The sequence below is a fragment of the Hirsutella rhossiliensis genome (assembly GCF_020360975.1).
Source record: "Hirsutella rhossiliensis strain HR02 chromosome Unknown scaffold00007, whole genome shotgun sequence".
NCBI classification, from domain to species: domain Eukaryota; kingdom Fungi; phylum Ascomycota; class Sordariomycetes; order Hypocreales; family Ophiocordycipitaceae; genus Hirsutella; species Hirsutella rhossiliensis.
This window is the reverse complement of record NW_025408673.1, coordinates 247,772-267,913: the sequence shown is the minus strand read 5'-3', so window position 1 is coordinate 267,913 and position 20,142 is coordinate 247,772. Positions and strand designations below refer to the sequence as shown.

The following is a 20,142-nucleotide window of genomic DNA, read 5'->3' as shown; positions in this document are numbered from 1 at the left end:
CGTTGGGCACATGTCAAAGCATCTTGCGTTCTCCCAACACGAGTTTCCTTGCCGAAACGATGCAAGCCATCTGTGTTCGTGGCGTCGACATTGGGCTGCCATGATCAAAAACTCCGTCCCGATCTCAACCCAAGGAAACCGTGACATTCCAACAATTCACCAATACCCTCTTCGCAACCGAAAGTCTACAAAGTCGACTGGAGCTGACATAAGGGCGCTTGAAGAAAGACGGAGACTTTGGCTGAGTATCACCGGCAGGGATACATCAAGCCAGCGCACATGTGCAGCACCGCCTGTTGCCGGCCCAGAACTGAAGATGGCTGAAGCATTTCGCCACATGCATGGCGCACAGCATGGCGGAAGGATCGTCGCCGCTCTGCCGGCAACTCGTCCGCGGATCAGAACTTTGTTTGGAGCCCGAGTCCTAAAGCCATGGGCGCAACGTTGCAGGTCTGGCGGACGTGAGGCGAGAGGTGCAGCTTGCGCCATCGCCATCGCTGCGTGGCCCTCGAGACCTGCTTTCTCCATGAATCCGTTCATTTCAAGGAGAAGATGCTGAAAAATAAGGGCCGAAGACGAATGTAGTTGGCCAAAGTAGAGCCAACACGATGGCAAATGACGACACGCTTATGCTGCCGGTGCTTTCAATACGACGAGGAGGCTAGCCCCGAGATCCGAGAATCTCGGAATCTGCAGGAGGAAGCCTGGGATGATAGTCTAGACTTCTTCCTCATCAGCTGCTGGGGAAGCTCGACGGCCGTCTATGCCGGACATGCACAACCATGAAGCCGAGAACCCGACCCAAGACTCAGTGCCGCCACAAGCCAAATCTCCCATGCTCTGTGATCGACGTCGAAACCACTCGCACCCTGCCCTGATCACCTGTCGCGCGACAAGGATCTCTCCATCGTGCAGGAGCGGCTGATGGATGCTCTCCGGATCGGCATCAACCGCCCTAGTCCGGATGAAGGTAGCTGGCGGTCTGGGGCCTTAGCATGTATGCTTGCTTTGGCGATGATGCACTGGGCTTGAGTCTGGGCTCGAAGGGGCTCGACTAACTTGTCGGCGTCGGGGCGAGTAACTGGTGGCAGCGGACGACGGAGTTGAGACCAGGGTCGCAACGCGAAGGTTTTACTGGATCGCGAGGACAGCGTGGTGATGCTAGCGAGGAGGGAGATGCTTGGGCACCTCGGCGACATGGCAATAGACTCGTTGCAATAAACGCAAAGCACCGAGACGGATAGCAACAACTTAAACGGAGTGATGGACGTTTGGGGTGTTTCTTGTATGGCAACGGTTCAGAACAGGATATCTGGCCTGCTGCGATGTTGCTTGTTGTTCTGTGGCAACACTCCAAAGACAAGGATGAACATTCAGCGTGAATCAGTTGGCCGCTTTTCATAGGCCTGTTTCATACAAACCCGAATGGATGAATGTGTCGAAGGGCTCCGGACATGTAAAAGTCCCTGGCACTGAAATAGAGTGCATGCCTTTTGCCATGTCTCGGCTAGAAGGCCAAGATCTATTCGTGTATGTTTAGTGTCGTGTATCTCAGCTGCATGCCATCTACCCTAAAGGGCCCCCTGGCTGGGTTAGCAGTGAAGGCTCGGTGGTAACTGGCCAACACCACCGGCTGCTATACACATGTCTTGCCTTGTTTGCGCGGGTGTGTGACCCGAGACTCGTGACTTGTCCGGGAAGCTAGCCAGCAACGGCCGCAGCTGGCAAGTCCGGTCCGGCGCGACGCTGTCGATGCATCCGTCTTGTGTTATGAGAGGACGCCCAGTCTTCGACCAGGGGGGAGGGGGAGAAAGGAGGGGGGAGGGCGAGGGCGAGGGCCGTTGCGCACCGCTCCGGCGGACCGCTACTGCTGCTGCTGACTGGACCAGCAAACAATGAATCAATCGGAGGCTGACGGAGCCAAGAGTCGGCTCTACCAAGCCCAACCATCCTTGTCCGGGGATTCCAGCTTGCTTGATGTTCCTGGTCATCAACTGCACGTATCCCGGCAAGTTGCAACCTAGATACCCAACTCATCTGTCCCCCTTCATTCTCGTTTCTCCAAGATTTAGTTCTCTTTAGCCTCCCCGCCTCCTCTTCGTCTTTGAACCGGGCATGGGCATGGTAGATCAAGTCACAGTGAGTGAGGAACCCGCATGTAGGCACATGCTCCCACGTATCCATCACACACAGAGTAGTCTGCCTACATGTATTGATGGGGCGGGGTAGGCGGTTGTTCCTCAACCTCTTCGCTGCCGAAGACACGCACGCACGCACAAGCACAAGGGCGCACACGGCTGAGGGCGGCTCGGGTTCGTGCATACCGTTCCCAAGGGGTGGGTGTGAGCCGGCCATGGCAGCAAGCTGCTCGTGCGTCATTGCCCTTGCTACATGTATGATATGTATTGCATGCAATAAGCACCGCGGCGGATGGTTAATTCCACCTTGATGCCGTTGGCCGGTCGAGTGTCCGTCTTTCCGGCCGTCCGCATCGTCTTGGTCTCGTGGCGGGAGCCGACGACTTCAAGCACGTCAGGGGAAGGGGGAGGGAGGAGGGGGAAATGAACGGGACGTGCCGGCCGGGCAAGCGGTAGACGGAGCGTTGACGAAGGCCACATCAGGTGTACTTGCACGCATCATACCCACCCCATCTCCACCGGGACGACTTACATGTGTAGCTTGCAACGGCCAAGACGGGGCACATATTGGCTTGATGATGTGTGCTCTCCGGGCTCACACATACATACATGTCGTCTGTAAAAGGTGCCATGTCTTTCCAGGTGCGCCCGCACATGCAGTGCGCTCGAGGCACGCGGCGCTCCGGGATCGAGGAGCGCTCGATAGTATTCGCTGTTACAGTTGAGAGGACAGCCCGGATGCCGGATGTATGCATGTGCCCATGAGTAATAGTATGCAGCGTGCTCTCGCTCTCTGCCTCTCGACTCCATCCGAAATTGGGCCAATACTTTGCCGCTCATGTGTCTGTCGTGCGTTTTTATGGGGAGGGAGACTCCATCCGTACCCTCGCTCCAGGCCCTGCTTGTTTCTTACCGTAACACAGACTATCTTTCTCTTTCCCCTTGTCTCCCCCCCTCTTTCTCTCGCGCTCTTTCTCTTTCCTTGTGTCCTTCCGAGCCCGTCATGTCCGCGTATCTTCGGGCCCCGCTCGCCCGTCACTGCGAGCCAGGGAAGTGAAGGCCACTTGCGGTCCCTGAACCGAGTTGCTCTGGCCTGTCCCGCCCTGTCCCGTGCCGTGCCGGGGTCCTGGGAGGACAGTCATATGTACATGACGCCACGCAGAGGAACGCCACGTCTTGGGTCTCGGATTCGAGAAAACGGGGAGCAAAGGGCCCTTCCTTGCCCAAGGGCCTGGTGCTCCCCCCTCCTGTACACTGCCGATCGGTCTGCTTGTCATCAAGGCTCGCTTGTCAAATCGACACATGCATCAAGGGGGGAGGGGGGGCAGCCAGCCAGCCGCAAGCATCAGAGATCTTGACTTGCCACATATTGCAGGCTTACAAACCCAGGCCCCGGCTCATCAACGGCCCCCTGCCCTGGCAGCCGCCCGGCGAGTGCCCTCGCATGATGCCCCAGGTTCGATAGTGGATCAATCGTTGCTGTCGACTATGAGCGGGTGCCTCCAGCTCCATCAGCTCCATCTCAGCTCCGGCGCTGGCCACGTCTCCGGCGCTGACTTCGGCTCGCCAGCCAATGCGACTCTTTTCATGTTGCTTTTTATCCCATCCATTCCCCTGGACGCTCTTTTCCCGCATTCTTCAGATATTGCTTTGCATATGCTCCTTATTATTTCTGCCCAAGCTCGCTAATCTGACGGCTTGGCCCTGGGATTCCACCTATATCGGCACAACAAAGTGTACAAAGTAACCTTGCAAGGTGAGAGAACACGAGAAGGGGGAGCGGGGAACAGCGAAGACGAGGGAAAAGGGTCGAGCGGCGACAGAAAAGGACGAGGTCGCCCGGCCTGTGTTGAAGTTGCAGAGAGAGAGAGGGAGCGAGAGAGAGCAGCCGCAAAGATAGCTGATGAGGAACTGCAAGCGCTACCTACCCTGTCCGGTCTTTTCATCCACCTTGGGGACTTTGGGGAAGAGCCAAACAGCCTGCTTCCTTCTGTTATAGGCTGCCGAGTCGCACCACCTTCCGCCATTTCTTTTTTACACCCAGGCCAAGCTAAAGAGCAAGAGCTACCCGACCGCAGCTGCCATCTGCACTATCCAGCAACGCAAGCAGGCAAGAGTAACCTTGGCAGCAGCGGGACACAGAAGGTGCCTGCCGGGGGTTGCTGTTTCCCACCCAAAACCCCCTCTCCCTCCCTCTCACGCAAGACACACTCTTTCTCCGCCTCTGGCAGCGCAGTTCCAGCCAAACGACGGGCGTCGACAATTCACCGAGGAGCACGCGCGAGGCATGTTTCATCCTCATCCCACGCCTTTTGCGTCCTCGCCGTGCTTCGTGCCTCCCAATGGCGTCGGTCTCGCGCTAGGCTTTGGCATACCGCCGCCAGCCAGAGCCAGTCCCACTAGAAGCGAAGCCATAGCGGCTCCCAGGCCCGCCGCCAGCGACCTGAGCAGCGTGCGCTACCTGTATGGCAGTGGCAACAGCAGCAACTCCATCCCGTCGACGCCGGCTCAATCGCACCCGCAACACCTCACCGCGCATCATCATCCCCAGCAGCCTCACCACCTCCACTTCCACCCCCAACACCCGCATCCGCATCCGCATCCGCATCGGCCGCGGCAGCAGCAGCAGCAGCAGCAGCAGCAGCAGCAGCAGCACTCCTACAGCTCCGCCGCCGCCGCCGCCGCCGCCGCCGCCGCAGTCGCAGCCGCCATGGACGACCAGCACGACATGGCCGCCCAGCAAGAGGCCGCCAAGGACTACCAGCCCGTCCTCGAGGTAAGCCTCCTCCCCCTCGCCACATTCATCTCTGCCCACGCTGACCCGTCCAGGGCCCTCTGGTCGGCGACAAGACGCCCAGCAGCAACATCGCCCGCGAGTATGCCAAAGCCGACCAAGTCTACGTCGAGAAGACCGTGGTACGTGCCTCTCTCTCGACCCCTCTCATTGGACTTGGTTGGCAAAGTCGGCCTGCAGAACGCCACCATGATGAGATGCCGGACCCGGCACAGAGGAGGTGCTGACGTTCATTGCGACGCTGCTGACCCTTGCTCCTCTCAGGCCCTTCCCCGGACTTACTCGCACTACCGGCCAATCCAGGGCGATGGCAACTGCGGCTGGCGAGGTGCGTCGATTCTTTCCCTTTGGCCCGCGTCGCAAAACTTAACCCATCTCCCCCAAATGCCTGCCCAAGGCGGTTCCTGCGCCGGCCAATGGGCGCCGCGCCTCCGGCCTTTCCAAGTACACGCATATTGACCAGTCGCCGCAGCCATTGGCTTCTCGTACTTTGAGAAGCTCATCGACTCGGGCGACCAGGGCAAAATCGAGGGCGAGGTGGCGCGCATCATGAGCCTCAACCACCGGCTTTCCACTGTCGGCGGTTACACCTACTTTGAGGATTGGGCCGACGAAATGACTGGCCTTCTGCGCGAGCTGGCCCTCAACCTCGAAACCCCCGACGTGGCCTACACCTTGCTGCTGCAGCGCTGGAACGATGCCTCGGTCGAGGGTGGTCTCATCTACTACCTGCGCTTGCTGGCCGCCACCTACCTCAAGGCCAACGCCTCGACCTACGATCCTTTTGTGCCCGATGGTCAGAACATCCTCTCCTACTGCAGCCAGACCATCGAGTTGCCCAACCGCGAGATCGAGCATCTCGGCATCGTCGCCCTCGTCAACGTCCTGCTCACCCCAGTCGACTTTGTCCTCGAGATCGCCTACCTCGACCGCAGCCCCGGCAGCCAGGTCAACCATCACCGCTTTACCGACGAAACAGGTGCCAAAGAAACGTCCCTCGCCGGTCCCACCATCTACCTGCTCTATCGTCCAGATCATTACGACATCCTCTACCGCACACCGGTATCCCCCGATCTGCTGGTCCAGCGCCTCTCGAGCCTATCCCACAACGTGCGCATTGCGGGCACCAGCTCCACCTTAGGTGCCTACTCGACCATGGATTACGAGGCCCTACCCATGATTCCCGGTCTCACCGGCGTCTCGAGCATATCGTCGCTGTCCCTACCACCGACGGCCGCCCGCACTATCGGGGGCGAGCCGTTTTCGCCGACGCAGCAGAGCTCGTGGCCTCCTGCGTTTGCCGACGACGTGGGAACACCAACAGAACAAACGCACTCACGGCAGACGTCAGTCGCGGCACCGGCCCAGTCTCCGACGCCCTCTGGCTCGTTGGGCCCCATGTCGTCGTCCTTGACGGCCAGTGGCTTAGGCATGGATGGGCCAAAGCGGTCCCCTCTTGTTCAGACGGCCGGAGGGGTATCGACGGCCGGATACCCCATCAGATTCAGTCCGGTGCAGCTGGATTATGACGAATCCAAAAACGCCTTTCGGGAATCGACCTTTCAAGTCAAGACTACCACATTCAAGAATAGCGTCTGGAACAGGGCACACTACGGGAACCCAGATTTCCACCCCGAGGAATGGAGTCCCGAGGAAGAAAACGTGGACGGGCGAGCCGCGGGGAAGAAAAGGGGAAAGAAGGAGCGAGACTTTTAGTTGTTGAGCGGCCCTGGCTTGCGACAGGTTGCATCCAATGACGATGCTTTCTCAGCAGACGGAGGCATCTCAACACAGGGCCGATGGCATGTGGCCCGGATGAAGATTGGGGCAAAAACTTCCTTTTTTCCGTGTCATTTTTATTCTCTTGCGGCATTGGCGCGCGTTGATGGGTCGGATTCATGGACGGGGTGTTATCAATGTTGTCAACGGGAAAAGGAAAGAAAACACAAGACGTCATGAGCGCATGTATGGAGGGACGGAGGATGATTACCCTACAGCATCGGCGTTTAGGCATCGGCTGGCGACCACGATCGTCGTCGTTGTTTCTCATCAATCCATCCTGGCTCTTGGGCACCACTGATTTCAAGTGAAGGCCATGGCAAGGAGCAGCAAATCTGAACAAAAGGAGGGAAGCGTCACGCAGGCGCCGACTATTAACGGAGCTACACAAAGCTAGGGTTTTTCTTCCATGGTTACCCAAGAAGCAATGAGGGCAGCACACGGCGACTCTTGGGATATCTGGGAAACGGCGTGGCCTCGGGCATCCCAGCAGACCGGTCGAGAGGGGTTCGTGCGAGGCATTTTCACTTCGGCAGGCAAGCAACTAGAGCCGGGCACAGCGATGTTGAGATCCAGACCGGGGCGCTAGAGCAGCTAGTCGGTCGATCACCCGCAGGCCTTGAAAGGCCAAGGGGAGGGGAGGGCTTGTGTCCACGTTAACAGCTGCGCGACCTCGGCCGCCCCCTTCAGTACATGTTCCTTATCCGCGCGCCGTCGTCAGAACCTTGGTCTTGAGCTGCTAGGCCGCACATTGATTGACTGCGCCGCGTAAGTACAGCCAGCCGTCGCAGGGTTTGCGGATCCCGGACTCTCAGCCTGTGGGACAAGGCCCATCCATGGTCCTCTTTGGCCGTCCCATCCCCTTTTCAACCACCCATCGCCCATCACCCGCACACGCCGCGCACCCTGGAAGCGAGTCGTCAGCTGGGGCAGATGAAGGATGGGAGAGGCGGGGGGAGGGGGAGGGGTGGAGGTCAGGTGAAGAGAGTGAAAGGGAGGAGGCGAGACATACCTTCTGTGCTTGCGTATCTCGGCGCGTGATGCGAGATGCAGTGCACAGCACAGGCTTCATATTTTCTTCTACAGTTGCAAGTTCACCACCGTGGAGGAAGGGTTTCAGTTGTGGAAAAGAGGCGGGGATGACGAAGAAGGGAAGTGGGCGTCTCGTGGCGTGCTGTGCATACGGGGACGTACGCACGCGTAAGCACACACACGCACTCTCGAGCCAATCGAAGGCATCACCATGTAGATGCGTCGGGATGGATGGACGGGAGACAGATGTGATACATACACGAGATGGCGCTCGATTGGGCTGCCTCGTACATACGTGTTTTCCACACCTGGCACACCACCAGCACGGAACACGATCTTGCGTAGGACAGGGGTGAGATCGGCTCGCCGTCTTTGCGTTGGCCGTTTACATTAGAGACACAGTTCATGTTAGCCAGCGCAATGAGCATCATTTCAGCTGGACGTTCCTGGACCAACTCCCCATCTGACGTTGACTCTTTGGAAGCAAAAGTCTTGAAACTAAACCATCTTGTCAGCCGCCAATGAAACCCCCGTGAGCAGCCTAAAACGGGATTTTCCCGTGGTCCGACCCATCCCCTCGGAGCCGGAGCTCTGTACGAGCTCACCTTATGAGCCCCGGAAGTCGATGAACTGCAGACTACCTGAAACGCACCCGCTTCCTTGACTGTTCTGTCTGTTCGCTTTGGTGCTAGTGGCAGCTATTTCGAGGACTTTTTCCTGAGAGCCACTGTCAGGACTCGGGTTCGAAGGCCACAATACGACGATGAGGTCCCACTGGATGGAAACGACCGTTTCGTGGCCTCTGTATGTCATAAACACGGGCGACCCGCTCAGGCCCGAGCCCGTGACCACGTCATATCCAGTTTGCTTTCCACGCAACAGACGCACCGTCTTATGCTCGCCATCAGCTGCTTGGCCCGGAGCGCTCCCCGTAGCCGCTGACATGTTAGTCTTTGCACGAAGGTCATCGTGCGCGAGCTTTAGAGCGAACCTAAACCCGCGAGGAGGGCAGGCGTTGACCTCATTGGGAACCGGGATCGATCCATAGTCATTGTCCGCGTTGCTGTAGCTCGGGGTCCTCTTCATGAGCGGCCGAGATGACGGTTTCAAGCTCGCTCAGCCCGGTGGGAGTCGTTTCATTGTGCGTGGTTGGAGAATTCCTAGGGTCCGCAATATCTCTCCTTTCGTGTGGATCCTCGAGGGTGCGGCTGGCCGTTAGGGTAAACGTACTTTTGGCGTCGGCAATGTTGACGTAGAAGCCGGAGCCTAACTGGGTGGCTCCTGTTTCCACCCACCATCGTGTGAGCTCGCACTGAAAGAAGAGCGTGAGGACAAAGGGGGGACAAAGGGGTGAGATGGCAGGGGCGACAAACTTCGCTGATCGAATAGAAGCCCGACCACCCATTTGTTACGCCTGGGGACATGGGACAACTGCAATCCGCCGAGATTGTCGGCGCCCTCGGGCTGCTCAAGCAGCTTTCTTAACTGTACTAGGCCTCGAGGACTTCTCTAGGCCTTTCCCGTGCCTTGTCGCCGACTTGGGCGTTTTCTAATACCTGCGCTACGCTGTACAATCTCGTCACTTTGCCTGACTGACGTCCTGGCTGGCCACCCGCAAGCTCGGCTACTTGAGCTTTCGTGGCGTTTCTAGCTCTGTTTGGCCTTGGAGCTTTGTTAGGAACTGTCTTGGTTTCAGATGAGGAGCAAGTCATACGGGAAGCAGTTTACCGCCTGCTCTAGCTGCAGAGAAGTGGTGACAGCAATGATGAACAAAGTAATCCTTGTGCGGTCTGACAATGGTAGGCTTTGAAGCCCCGTGTAACAAGCAGCAGCGTCACCTCTTGGACGCATTCTGTCAAGCGTGGGGGAATACATTTCTTCTCAAGTCCTGAGTATCCCAACGCATGCTTAGAAATGACGACGGCTTCTTGCCTGTCGCTCCGATGAGCACCTCTCACTGAGGAGACCTTCCAAGAACGTATCCCTGGCCTTCGATTGCCGTCATCCTCACCCTGTCCCAGGTCCTTACAGACACCTAGAAACCGGGCAAAGATCCCTAGGAATCTCCCTAAAGGAGTTAATAGTTGGGCGATATGCCGCCCGCCATCGGATCATCGGAGCTCGTGCTCACCAGGGGAGACACCCTGCCGTGGCGCTTGCTGGCCGTGTGGGTGTAGTGCCTGGCAGCCAGCTCTCCCAGGGGACGGATGCGCAAGGATAAGCCGCCGGGCGCGTTCGGAACAGTCTCCGGCCGCAATGCTGCTCCACCGATGAGGGAGATTGCCGGCCGCCCCGGGCTCTGCAAGTCTGGACAAGCTGCGTAAAGGATACCGAGAGGGTTCGAGGTCAGAGCCGTGTGGAATGCGTGGCCATCGCTCTCGGCAGCTCCGCGATTGATCGCGATGTAGGGACGAGCGGCAACCTCTTGAAGCACCTGGTTCAGCCGCGTCGCTGACGAAACCGGTGCTGTCGAGTGCGTGCTCCCGTACCCAGATGCGCTCAAACCACGATCGCTGAGGGCAGTGCCAAGGATCCGGCCGACATGCTGGCCGCGGCAAGGCGTATCTCTTCGAGCGCTCGGCTGCCGTCGTTTTCCGCCTTTCCGGGCCCGATAATGATACGGCTTGCCTTGATGTATATATCTCGGTCATGTACCGAACCCGGTTTCCCTTTTCATTACGTCTTCTTGGTTGATACAGGTGGCAGCTGCCCACATGACTGGGTCATTGAGTCCGTCTCGTAACAGTGCCGCGCAAAGGTTTGCTGTGGCGGGCAAGTCACGCCCGTCTACGGAGATGAGCCCGAATGATCCGCATCGTCCCTGGAATGGGACAAGGCCTCGTGCAGATATGCCCTTGACCCGGCTGCGTGAGAGGGTAGTCGAAGACCGGCATCGTATACAGCCATTATCGTCTGTATTTGGCATCAGGCGAAACAGGCGGATACTTCCAGACGCCGGCAAAGAAACATAATGGTGATGATTAAGTGTCTTGTCAAGACCATGTCCGAATGTCCGTGGGTCCATGGCTGGAGAAAACACTCGAGTGAGCACCAGCGGAACCATCTGTCTCGACTTTCGACCACCGCGGACCGCATTCGACGGTCCAACCATTGGACGGCATAGCCCGTCTAAGGGCATCTGTAATTAGCTGTGCAATATCAACTACTCGATAACCCCCTCGTCCATCAGCCTATGGACACACGGTATGCTCCGATTCCCCGCAGTCGCGCCTTTAAGGTCCCCAGGCACCACCGGAGCGTGGAGATTCTCGACCCGGCTTTATTAGGGGGCTGGATGCCTGTTTTCTGCATGGCTTGGCCGTGATGTGAATTCGGGCAGACATGCAGTGCTTGAGTGTAAGGCCGCTAAGGCGGTTGTCCGCCTAGTTAACCCATTACCTTACCTCGAGGAAAGTAGCCTTGGATTCAAGGATAACTATTGCAGCCCCAAGCTTCGCCTTTACATGTCATGAAGCGGGTGCGTGCCTTGTATTCACAAGCGAAATGTTGGCTTTCGGCATCCAAACTATGAAACAGGCCAACGTCGACGAACATGCCGTCACGTCAGCTAAATCAAAAGCGGGTAAACTGCCCATATATGGAAATATGCATCGCGCTCCACCGCTGTGCCCAAGCATGACAACGACAGTCAAGACTCAAATCACGGTGCCAAAGTAACACGAGCAGAGCTCGGTATATGACTCGAGTGATGTCCCGGCGGTCTTGAGCCAAACGATCCATGCCAGTCACTACTCTCTAATACATGCCGTCCCGTGCTGGTCAAAATCCCAAAGCACATCGTCATTCCTCCTTGTTCGCGTCCAGTAAGCAGCCATGATAGGCTCGATGGCCTTTGCCGTATTCGCGGGCCTTGCGCTTGCCACGGCCCTGGAAAGGCGAAATGATTCCGTGCAAGTCCCGTCTCCTAACAAGACGGCGCCGATCCCTAACAGGACGGCGCCGATGTCCGCCGCCTCGCCGGAGGCAACCCTCCTCGCCTGGATCGAGCCCGGCCTGTCGTGGCACACATGCGAGATCGCCGTGACCGAGCAGGCCTGCGGCACCAAGCTATTCTGCACAACCTGGGTGAACTGGTGGTATCCAAAGGGCACATATCCGTACCAGGACGCCAAGGAGTGCCTGGCGGCCCGGGCGCAGCCGCCTCTCCCCACGATCGTCTACCGCGGCGACCCGAGGCCGCCCGAAGAGTTCCGACGCCGGGGCGGCATCGCGCCCAAGAAGCACGGCGCGCGCCACGGCAACCGGTCGTACAGCCTGCAGGCGCATCACGAGGGCAAGGCAAAGTTCGCCGATGCCTACGTCTCCACCACGAGCTGGTTCAGCGTCGCCCTTGGATACGCTGTAGGCTCGGGCAAGCGCGCCTACGTCTACCGCGTGCGCCCCACGCCCAACATGATCGACCTCGACGCGTCTGGAGTTGTCTTGAAGTACGCGACCGAGAACGAGTTCGCCGCCCTGGGAGGCGTGCGTTGGGACCAGATTGAGGCTTGGATGCCCATGCTGAAAAATATAACCGGCCGCGGGTTTGACCGCGATGAGATCCAAAGGTTCAAAAATGTAGAGGCGTTCCAGGCAGAGTTCCCCGAGTACATGCATGCGTGGGTCATCAACGACGAGTACAACTCGACCTTTGACAGCTTGAGCGCCAGCCACGGAGAGCCGCGCCTTGCCGGCACCAAGGCCAGCCTGGCCAAGTACAAGGAAAAGACGCTGGAGCAGTGGGCCGTCGAGTTCATGGACAAGAACGGCGCGGCCGTGGGCTGGACGGGCAAGTTCCTTTTGGACTCCCCACCTGACGGGGGCGCCAACGGTAGTGTCCCGGGCGGCGGCTCTCGCGAGGCGGCCTTTGAGCGGAAGAAGCCCATCCCGGCCCCGGCTCCGGACGCCGCCACCGGCAAGGTGAGCCCTCCGCATGGACCCCTGGGGTTCCGCCTCATTGGTACGATGAAGGCTTAGGGCCTGGTACATGGATCAGGGCCTCGGCATTGGGGGTTGGTGCACGCGCGTTCTATCCGGGGCTGGAGTCGAGGCCGGAGATGTGTATAAGACGCAGGTTAGGCTAAGTAGCTGCTGCCACGGCACGAATACAAACTTACATGCTTGCGATGCACATTCCCGTAGGCTTGTCCCTCAGAAGCGGCGCCTAGTCTGCTCTCTAGGAAGATCGGCCTACGGGTAGCACGTACTGTACATTCTCTGTATGCGCGTACATACCTGAAGCCCAATGTAGGCCTGTCCTCAGTCCCCTGGAGGGGTGAAATTCGCCTTTGCCACAATAAATAGGAACAGAAGAAAGGGGGGGGGGGATGCTGAGGGAAAATAGATAAAAAGGTAAGGGGTGTGAGTTGGATATCGAAGGGAGTCCAGCTCCGACGGCTGTGCGGGTTCCTCTCGCTGGCCCGGGCCCTCGGTGGCAGGGCTACCTCAGGCATTGATTCAATCAGCTCGGCGGGACAGGGGGACGGCCGGGATCTGGTGACGAACGCGCGCCATCACACACAGGTGTGTGTTGAAGATTGCTGGACCGCGCAAGGAGAGAGGGCCCTACCTCCAGCGCATACATGCAACGCGCATCTATACTTCTTAGTCTATGCATTCAAAGTCCCTCTGACCATGTTTGCCTTCTGAGCCGCCCCGATCCTCATGAGGCGGCTCAGAGGCTGGGATGAGCGTCGATATGCAGGCCACACGGGAGAGGGCGGGCGGACTGCAAGCGCAGACCATGGACAGTTTATAAACACCCCCTCAAGCGGGCGACGCCATGGCATCAATACGCGTTCAACATTGTGGGTATCCTTTGGACGTCTGAGGCTGGCGCGCGCGTGCGCTTGGCCTGTACATTGTACATGCGTGCATGCCTTTCCCTCCTCTTCCCCCATACTCTGCCATTCCGGCTCAAACGGTCTCGATGTAGCGTTTCATCTCCCTGATAAGCAGCGTCAGCCCCATGTTGCGTCGAGTCTGACCCGTGCCGGTCGGGGGGGTATTATACGGGGGTTGGGAAGCAAGCATGGGGAACCTTGACAGCAACAAGGCAGGAGAGCTGTCTTGTGGGGTTCGGAGAAGCGAGCATGGAGAAGCTCGTCGAGCATATGCAACGTACCAGTCTGTCACGGCCTCGTCAAACAGCCTCACTTCATTCTCGCGCGTCCCGCCAAAGTGTTCGACAAAGTCGTCGCCAAAGACCTCGCGGGCGATGCTTCCCTTGCGTATGAAGCGCTCAGTGGCCTCCTTGAGGGACTTTGCGAGGCGCTCGCCGCGGTCGGCGTCGCCGCCGACGTCTTGGCCCATGGCGAGGGGCGGGCAGGGGATGGCGAGCTTCTTCTCGACGCCGCGCCAGCCGCAGCCGAGGATGGCGGCGAGGACAAAGTGCGGGTTGGAGTCTGCGCCGGGGACGCGGACCTCGAGGCGCGTGGCGCTCACCTTTGACGTGGGCGGGGAGATGATGCGGATCGAGGCGGCGCGGTGCTCAAAGCCCCACGAGACGGTGACGGGGGCCCAGAAGTTTTCGACGAGGCGCTTGTACGAGTTGATTGTGGGCGCGAGGATGGGCATGATGTCGGGCAGGCCCTCGAGCAGGCCGGCGAGGAAATGGCGGCCGAGGTCCGACAGGCCGGCGATGTCCTTGTACTGCGCGTCGGCGTCGAGTCCGTCGCGGGCCAGCAAGTTGTTGCCGTCCTTGTCGACAATGGAGATGTGCATGTGGCCGCTGTTGCCAGGCAGGCCTTCCTTGGGCTTTGCCATGAAACAGGGGGTGACGCCGTGGGTGGCGCCGACGCTCTTGACGACGTACTTGAAGAGACTGGCGCGGTCGGCCATGGCGGCTACCTCGTTGAACTCGAGGGCGGCCTCGAAGACGCCGGGACCCGACTCGGTGTGCCAGCCCTCGATATCGCAAGCGAAGCTGGAGCATGTGTCGTAGACGTCGTAGTACCAGTCCTTGTTATGGACGGGGCGGGTGAGCGAGTAGCCAAACATGCCCTCGGTCAGCGAGGGGAGCAGATGGGGCGGGTTCTGCTGGAGGAAGGCGGCTGGAGAGTCGGAGGAGGACGACGAGGAGGAGTCTGGGGTGCGGAAGGTGTAGAACTCGTACTCGGCTGCAGGGCATTAGCGGACAGCATGGGACAGAGAGAGAGAGAGAGACAAACCTCCGGCCATGGCGCGAAAGCCGCTGGCCTGTAAGCGGTCGGTCTGGGACTTGAGCAGGCCGCGGGGGCAGGCGGCAATGGGCTCGCGGGAGACGGGGTCGAAGAAGCTGACGAGGAAAAAGGGCACGTTTGCCTCCCAGGGGATGCGACGAAAGGTGGCGAGGTCCGGGATGGCGAGCATGTCGCGGTAGCCGTTGGCGGCGTTGGACACGTTGAGCTCGCGCATGTAGGTCTGGTCGTGCATGTCCCAGCCAAAGATGACGGAGCAGAAGCCGAAGCCGGCCTGGGCGACGGAGAGGAACTTTTTCTTGGACACGATTTTGCCGCGCAGGATGCCGTCGACGTCGATGCCGGCGAGCTTGACGCGCGAGTCGTGCTCGAGGAGGCGGGGGAGGGCGTCGACGGTGATGTCTTCGGCGGGCGGCGCCATGGTGGGAGACTGGCGGGGCCGTTGAGAGAAGTGAGGGGGAGGGGACGTGAAGCCAAAGACGGAGGGTCGAGGAGGGGGTGGATGAGGTTGAAGTTGGAGTGAAGTTGACACCGAGGCGAAATGGCGGTGCGGATGGAGGGGGCGCGTCACGGGCTGGTACATTCAAGTCTCCAGCACGCCTAGATATACACGCCAAAAAGGAAGGGAAAAACTGAGATTGTCCTGCTCTGTATGGTACCTCGAATGTACTACACGCTAGGCGCACAAAGCGGCCCCGGGGTCAGGGGTACTTCGGAGTACTCTTTTGGGCATAAGCACGGTCGTCATTCAACGGCAATGCCAAGAAGGGCACCAGGAGGCACAAGCTCGACCATGCTTGTCAGGAATGGGCAGCCAATTGGCTCGGCTCGGAGCCGGCGGCGGCGGCTATTCCCTCGCTGACAGAACCATTGATGCACGGAGGGAATATCGAGGACCCTGATGGGTTTGTGTATACACTGAAGGTAGGTAGGCAGAATATTGCCGTGATAACCTTGAATCATGACTTACGCATATGAGTCCCCGGCCCGAGCCAAGGCCATCTGCAAGGGCAATGAAGCGTATATATAAGGTGTCTGCACGTTCCGGATATGCATTCTCGAGCATGCCTCAACAAGCCTGGGCTCAATGCACGTCTCCGATGCTACCGCAGTGCAGTTGGGCCGCGCGCAAAACAGCTTTGCCAATGAGGCCCCTCGACTCGACAAGGATCGCACAGATGGGGTTGCATTGCCCGATGCGGACATGCTCGGCAGCCGCCCGTCCGAATGAGGCATGGGGCCGGCATCGTCGAGTCTGAGCCGATGACGGTGGCGGCCGCGGCATGTCTCTTGCACCGGCTTACCCAACCTACCCAACACAACACGGCAAGAGACGAGCCCTAGTTACCGGTAGACAATTGTACCGTGCAAATACTCGGCAAAAAGCAACCAAGGCGGGGAAACAAGGCATTGCGGTCGGAGTGGAGAAAGCGGGCCTTGGCGGCCGACAGGCGCGCACCGAGACCGCCCCGTCCAACCGCCGCCCGAGTCCCGTGCCTATTACCCGGCGTACAGTCCTGTCCATGGTTGATGTTTCGAAATGGCCCCGGGAATACGTTACAAGAAGTAATCCCGAGACAGAGGGTCTGGTTCGACGACTGGTCTGTTTGTAACCTCCCGGAATCCTCCCTTTCCCTTGTGCTTGTGCCCAACGTCCCCGGCTAGCTGTAAGAGACATCGCTGCTCCGAGGTGCATGGGAGGGAGAAAAGGACTTTGGGGTACCGGACGTGTTTCTCACACGTAATTGCCGCCGTCGTCAGGTACAGCACAGTACCTCTTCATCCTGGCCCTGTCCTGTGCTGAGATTATCGGAGCATCTTATCTTTGCGCCGCATGTACGTACCGACAGGTCTCCGCGCTGTACCGAATGCATTGGGCATCAGACTGACTCGCCAAGACATTGACCCCTCCTCCTCGTCTTGCTGCCCCTCCTCCCAGCTCCCCTCCCTGCCATCGGCCTCCATCTTCGACCAAGCTCCAATCGCCTCAATCCTCTCCTTGTCCCAAGTCTCTACCAACTTCCTTCAGACGCAAACCTCCCAGACACTCCCACCGGCTTCCACGGCGATTCACCCTCCCTCTCCCGCAATGGCCTCGACTCCCTCCTCCTCCGGCCGCCTCGCTGGCAAAAACGCCGTCATCACGGGCGCCGCCGGGTGAGTCGAAGCTCTCCCATCGCACCCGACCAACTGCCCATCGCGGCGTGCCTGCCCTTGAGAATCCCCCTGCTGACGCACAGCCAGCGGCATCGGCCTCGAGACGTCCATCCTCTTCGCCAAGGAGGGCGCCAACGTCCTCATGTCCGACATTTCCCTCGAGGCCCTCGAGAAGGCCCAGGCAAAGGTCAAGCAGCTCGTCCCCTCGGCTGCCATGGTTGAGATTAAGGTGCGCCGCCATCCCCAAGCCGTCCTCGCTTTCCTCTTGGCCGTCACTGACGCCGCATCGCCGCCGTCTAGAAGTGCGACGTCTCCAAGGAAAGCGAGGTCCAGGCCCTCGTCGAGAGCGTCGACGCCTGGGGCGGCCTCGACGTCATGTTTAACAACGCCGGCATCATGCATGCCAAGGACGACGACGCCGTCAACACCCCCGAGGCCATCTGGGACCTGACGCAGAGCATCAACGTCAAGGGCGTCTGGTTCGGCTGCAAGCACGCCGTCCTCGCTCTGCGCCGCCACGCCAAGCGCCGCGGCTCCGTCATCAACACGGCCTCGTTTGTCGCCCTCATGGGTGCCGCCACCCCGCAGCTCGCCTACACCGCCTCCAAGGGCGCCGTCCTCGCCCTCACCCGCGAGCTGGCCATGGTCCACGCCCGCGAGGGTTTCCGCTTTAACTCGCTCTGCCCTGCGCCCCTCAACACTCCGCTCCTCCAGGATTGGCTCGGCGACGATGCCGCCAAGCGTCACCGCCGCGAGGTGCACTTTCCCACCGGCCGCTTCGGAGAGGCCGTCGAGCAGGCCCACGCCGTCGTCTTCCTCGCCAGCGACGAGTCGAGCTTCGTCAACGGACACGATTTTGTCGTCGACGGCGGCCTGAGCAAGGCCTACGTCACCCCCGAGGGGCCCCCCGCGCCAGCGCCCCAGAACAACGCCCCCAAGAGCTCGCTCGAGTAGAAGGCGCAGTCCAAGGATCAAGAGGAGGGAAATGAAGACAACCATCACCAGCAACATGACTTTGGGTCCGTCTGATTCAGGGACACGAGTGGCTGCGGCGTGCTTGGCAACAAGTGCACGATGCCGAGGATCTTGTGTTTCCTATGCGCTGGACTGTCTCCATGCGTGCGATTTATACTACTACATCAGCTGCTTGGCTGGGAGACGTAAAAAACTCACCAAGCCGAGACATAATAATACCAAGAAAATCCGTCAACTCCGCCCGAATGCTATAGCGCATATGGAATTACGATTCAAAATTCGCCGAGCACCGAAAATGCCCCTAGTCAAACTGGCCCTCGGTGTTGCCCTTGCCCATGCTCTTACTACTCGAGCTGCCGCTCTGAATGGCCCCGAGTATGCCGTCAATGTAGCTCGCGCCGCTCCACTTCTGGTGCGTCAGCACTTCGCAGCCGAGGTCCTTCTCGCGGCGCTGCACCAGGTCGACGTAGGCCTTCATGCCGTCGGCACGGAACGCGCGCGCCAGCTCCGTCGACGCGGCGGCCGTCGAGTGCAGCCCCGCGAGCGAGACGAGCTGCAGCACGAAGCCCTCGCGCGCAATGTCCCAGACGAAGCTGCGCAGCGTCTCGGGCGTGAAGCCGTGTGCCATCCAGTTGAACGACGGTGACAGGTTGTACACGAGGCCCTTGGCCGGGTGAGCGTCGCGCACGGCGCGGCCCAGGCGTGTGGCCACATCGACCGATGGGTCGCCCGTCTCGACCCAGAGCAGGTCAGCGTAGGGCGCAAAGGCGAGCGCGCGCTTGGTGGCGGCCGCCATGCCCGCGCGGAAGTGGTAGTAACCCTCGCGCGTGCGCGGCACGTCCCAATTGAAGTAGACTGGCGACCCGGCGTAGTGGGCGGCCAGCGCGCGGCGCCGCGTGATGCCCATGTCGCGGTCGGCGGCCGTGGCGGCGCGGTACTCTTCGACTTTGTCCTGGCCGACGCCCTGGCTGCGCATGTGCGCCTCGGCGGCCTCGTCAAAGGTGATGAGCCGGGTGCCGGCAACCCACTTGGCCTCAAAGGCGTCAATGTCGGCGCCCGACGCACCGCGGGCCTCCATGGCCTGCATGGCCTCGGCAAGGGGCTCGATAGCCGGATCAGCGACGCCGAGGATGAATTCGTGGTCGCGCACGTCAATGGCCGAGGATAGCAGCTTGCCCGACTCGGAGTCGGTGCGGGCAATGACGAGGTTCTCGCAGCCCATGACGTCCCACTGGAAGCGCGCGGCGTTGAGGCGGTTGATGTGCTCGCCCGTCGGCACCAGCACCTTGCCCGCGAGGTGGCCGCACTTTTTGCCGCCGTGCAGTTGGTCCTCGAAGTGGACGGCCGCCGCGCCGTTCTCCGCAAACAGCTTGGCCAGCTTGAGCACGGCCGAGAGGCCGCCGTGGCCCGTGTCGCCGTCGGCAACGATGGGACGCAGATAGTCGACGTAGGGTGTCTTTGCACGCTCGTCGGCCGAGAGCTTGCGGCGCGCGTCCCACTGCTTGCGGTCGTGCATCGACTGTGCCTTGGCCAGGCGCTGGACCTGGTTGGGGACCGTGTTATAGGGGTAGTCGCCAAAGTCGGGCGAGACCTCGTTGGTGGAGGTGAGGAGCGAGGAGCATGCCCAGCCGGAGATGTAGAGGACTTCCTGATGGGGGGCCTGCTGTGTCATTTGGACGGGGTCGATGGCGCCGACTGGTGGGGTTAGAGCCAGAAAGAAGGGGGAAGCCGGGTGGATGAACTCACGGGTGTGGATGGGCTCGCCCCTGGACTGGCGCTCGCGGATCAGGTTGAAGAGCTTGGTGGCCATGACTGAGCTCGGATACGAGATGTTCTGGGTGCCGCGCTTGGAGACGACATCGGCCGCGCTGTAGGGCCGCTTGATGCCGGCGAACCGGGGCGACGACCACCAAGCCTCGACCTCCTTGATCTGAGCCTCGTACAGGGCGTCCTCTGCCTCGCCGGCCTTTTGCGACTCGGGCAGCAGCTGGAAGGAGTCGGCGGGCGGGGTGGCGTGGTAGAAGGGGTTGTTAGGCGCGGCCATGGCGGCGGACGACGACACGGTGCGGGCGGATGTGAGATTGCTGCG

At 59.9% G+C, this 20,142-nt stretch overlaps 6 protein-coding genes across 6 annotated transcripts; 3 read left to right on the top strand and 3 right to left on the bottom strand.

Annotated features, from left to right (window-relative positions):
- Nucleotides 1-4,425: 4,425 nt before the first annotated feature.
- HRG_06804 (peptidase c65 otubain domain-containing protein) lies at nt 4,426-6,648 on the top strand (the record flags this gene model as incomplete). The annotated part of the gene is made up of 5 exons (XM_044865275.1): nt 4,426-4,914; nt 4,968-5,054; nt 5,197-5,260; nt 5,405-6,348; nt 6,397-6,648. The coding sequence occupies 5 exons, from the start codon at nt 4,426-4,428 to the stop codon at nt 6,646-6,648; spliced, it is 1,836 nt and encodes a 611-aa protein (XP_044719237.1).
- Nucleotides 6,649-8,349: 1,701 nt separating this feature from the next.
- Nucleotides 8,350-9,148, bottom strand: HRG_06803 (uncharacterized protein; the record flags this gene model as incomplete). The annotated part of the gene is made up of 2 exons (XM_044865274.1): nt 8,350-8,858; nt 8,974-9,148. 2 exons carry the CDS (start codon nt 9,146-9,148, stop codon nt 8,350-8,352), a joined length of 684 nt encoding a protein of 227 aa, XP_044719236.1.
- Nucleotides 9,149-11,577: 2,429 nt separating this feature from the next.
- Nucleotides 11,578-12,720, top strand: HRG_06802 (heat-labile enterotoxin alpha chain domain-containing protein; the record flags this gene model as incomplete). Its single annotated transcript, XM_044865273.1, has 1 exon — nt 11,578-12,720. One exon carries the CDS (start codon nt 11,578-11,580, stop codon nt 12,718-12,720), a length of 1,143 nt encoding a protein of 380 aa, XP_044719235.1.
- A 939-nt stretch (nt 12,721-13,659) lies between these two features.
- Nucleotides 13,660-15,342, bottom strand: HRG_06801 (glutamine synthetase, catalytic domain-containing protein; the record flags this gene model as incomplete). Its single annotated transcript, XM_044865272.1, has 3 exons — nt 13,660-13,690; nt 13,868-14,861; nt 14,913-15,342. 3 exons carry the CDS (start codon nt 15,340-15,342, stop codon nt 13,660-13,662), a joined length of 1,455 nt encoding a protein of 484 aa, XP_044719234.1.
- A 1,668-nt stretch (nt 15,343-17,010) lies between these two features.
- HRG_06800 (enoyl-(Acyl carrier protein) reductase domain-containing protein) lies at nt 17,011-18,032 on the top strand (the record flags this gene model as incomplete). The annotated part of the gene is made up of 3 exons (XM_044865271.1): nt 17,011-17,078; nt 17,166-17,307; nt 17,379-18,032. 3 exons carry the CDS (start codon nt 17,011-17,013, stop codon nt 18,030-18,032), a joined length of 864 nt encoding a protein of 287 aa, XP_044719233.1.
- Nucleotides 18,033-18,354: 322 nt separating this feature from the next.
- On the bottom strand, nt 18,355-20,097 carry HRG_06799 (isocitrate lyase family domain-containing protein; the record flags this gene model as incomplete). The annotated part of the gene is made up of 2 exons (XM_044865270.1): nt 18,355-19,748; nt 19,800-20,097. 2 exons carry the CDS (start codon nt 20,095-20,097, stop codon nt 18,355-18,357), a joined length of 1,692 nt encoding a protein of 563 aa, XP_044719232.1.
- Nucleotides 20,098-20,142: the final 45 nt, after the last annotated feature.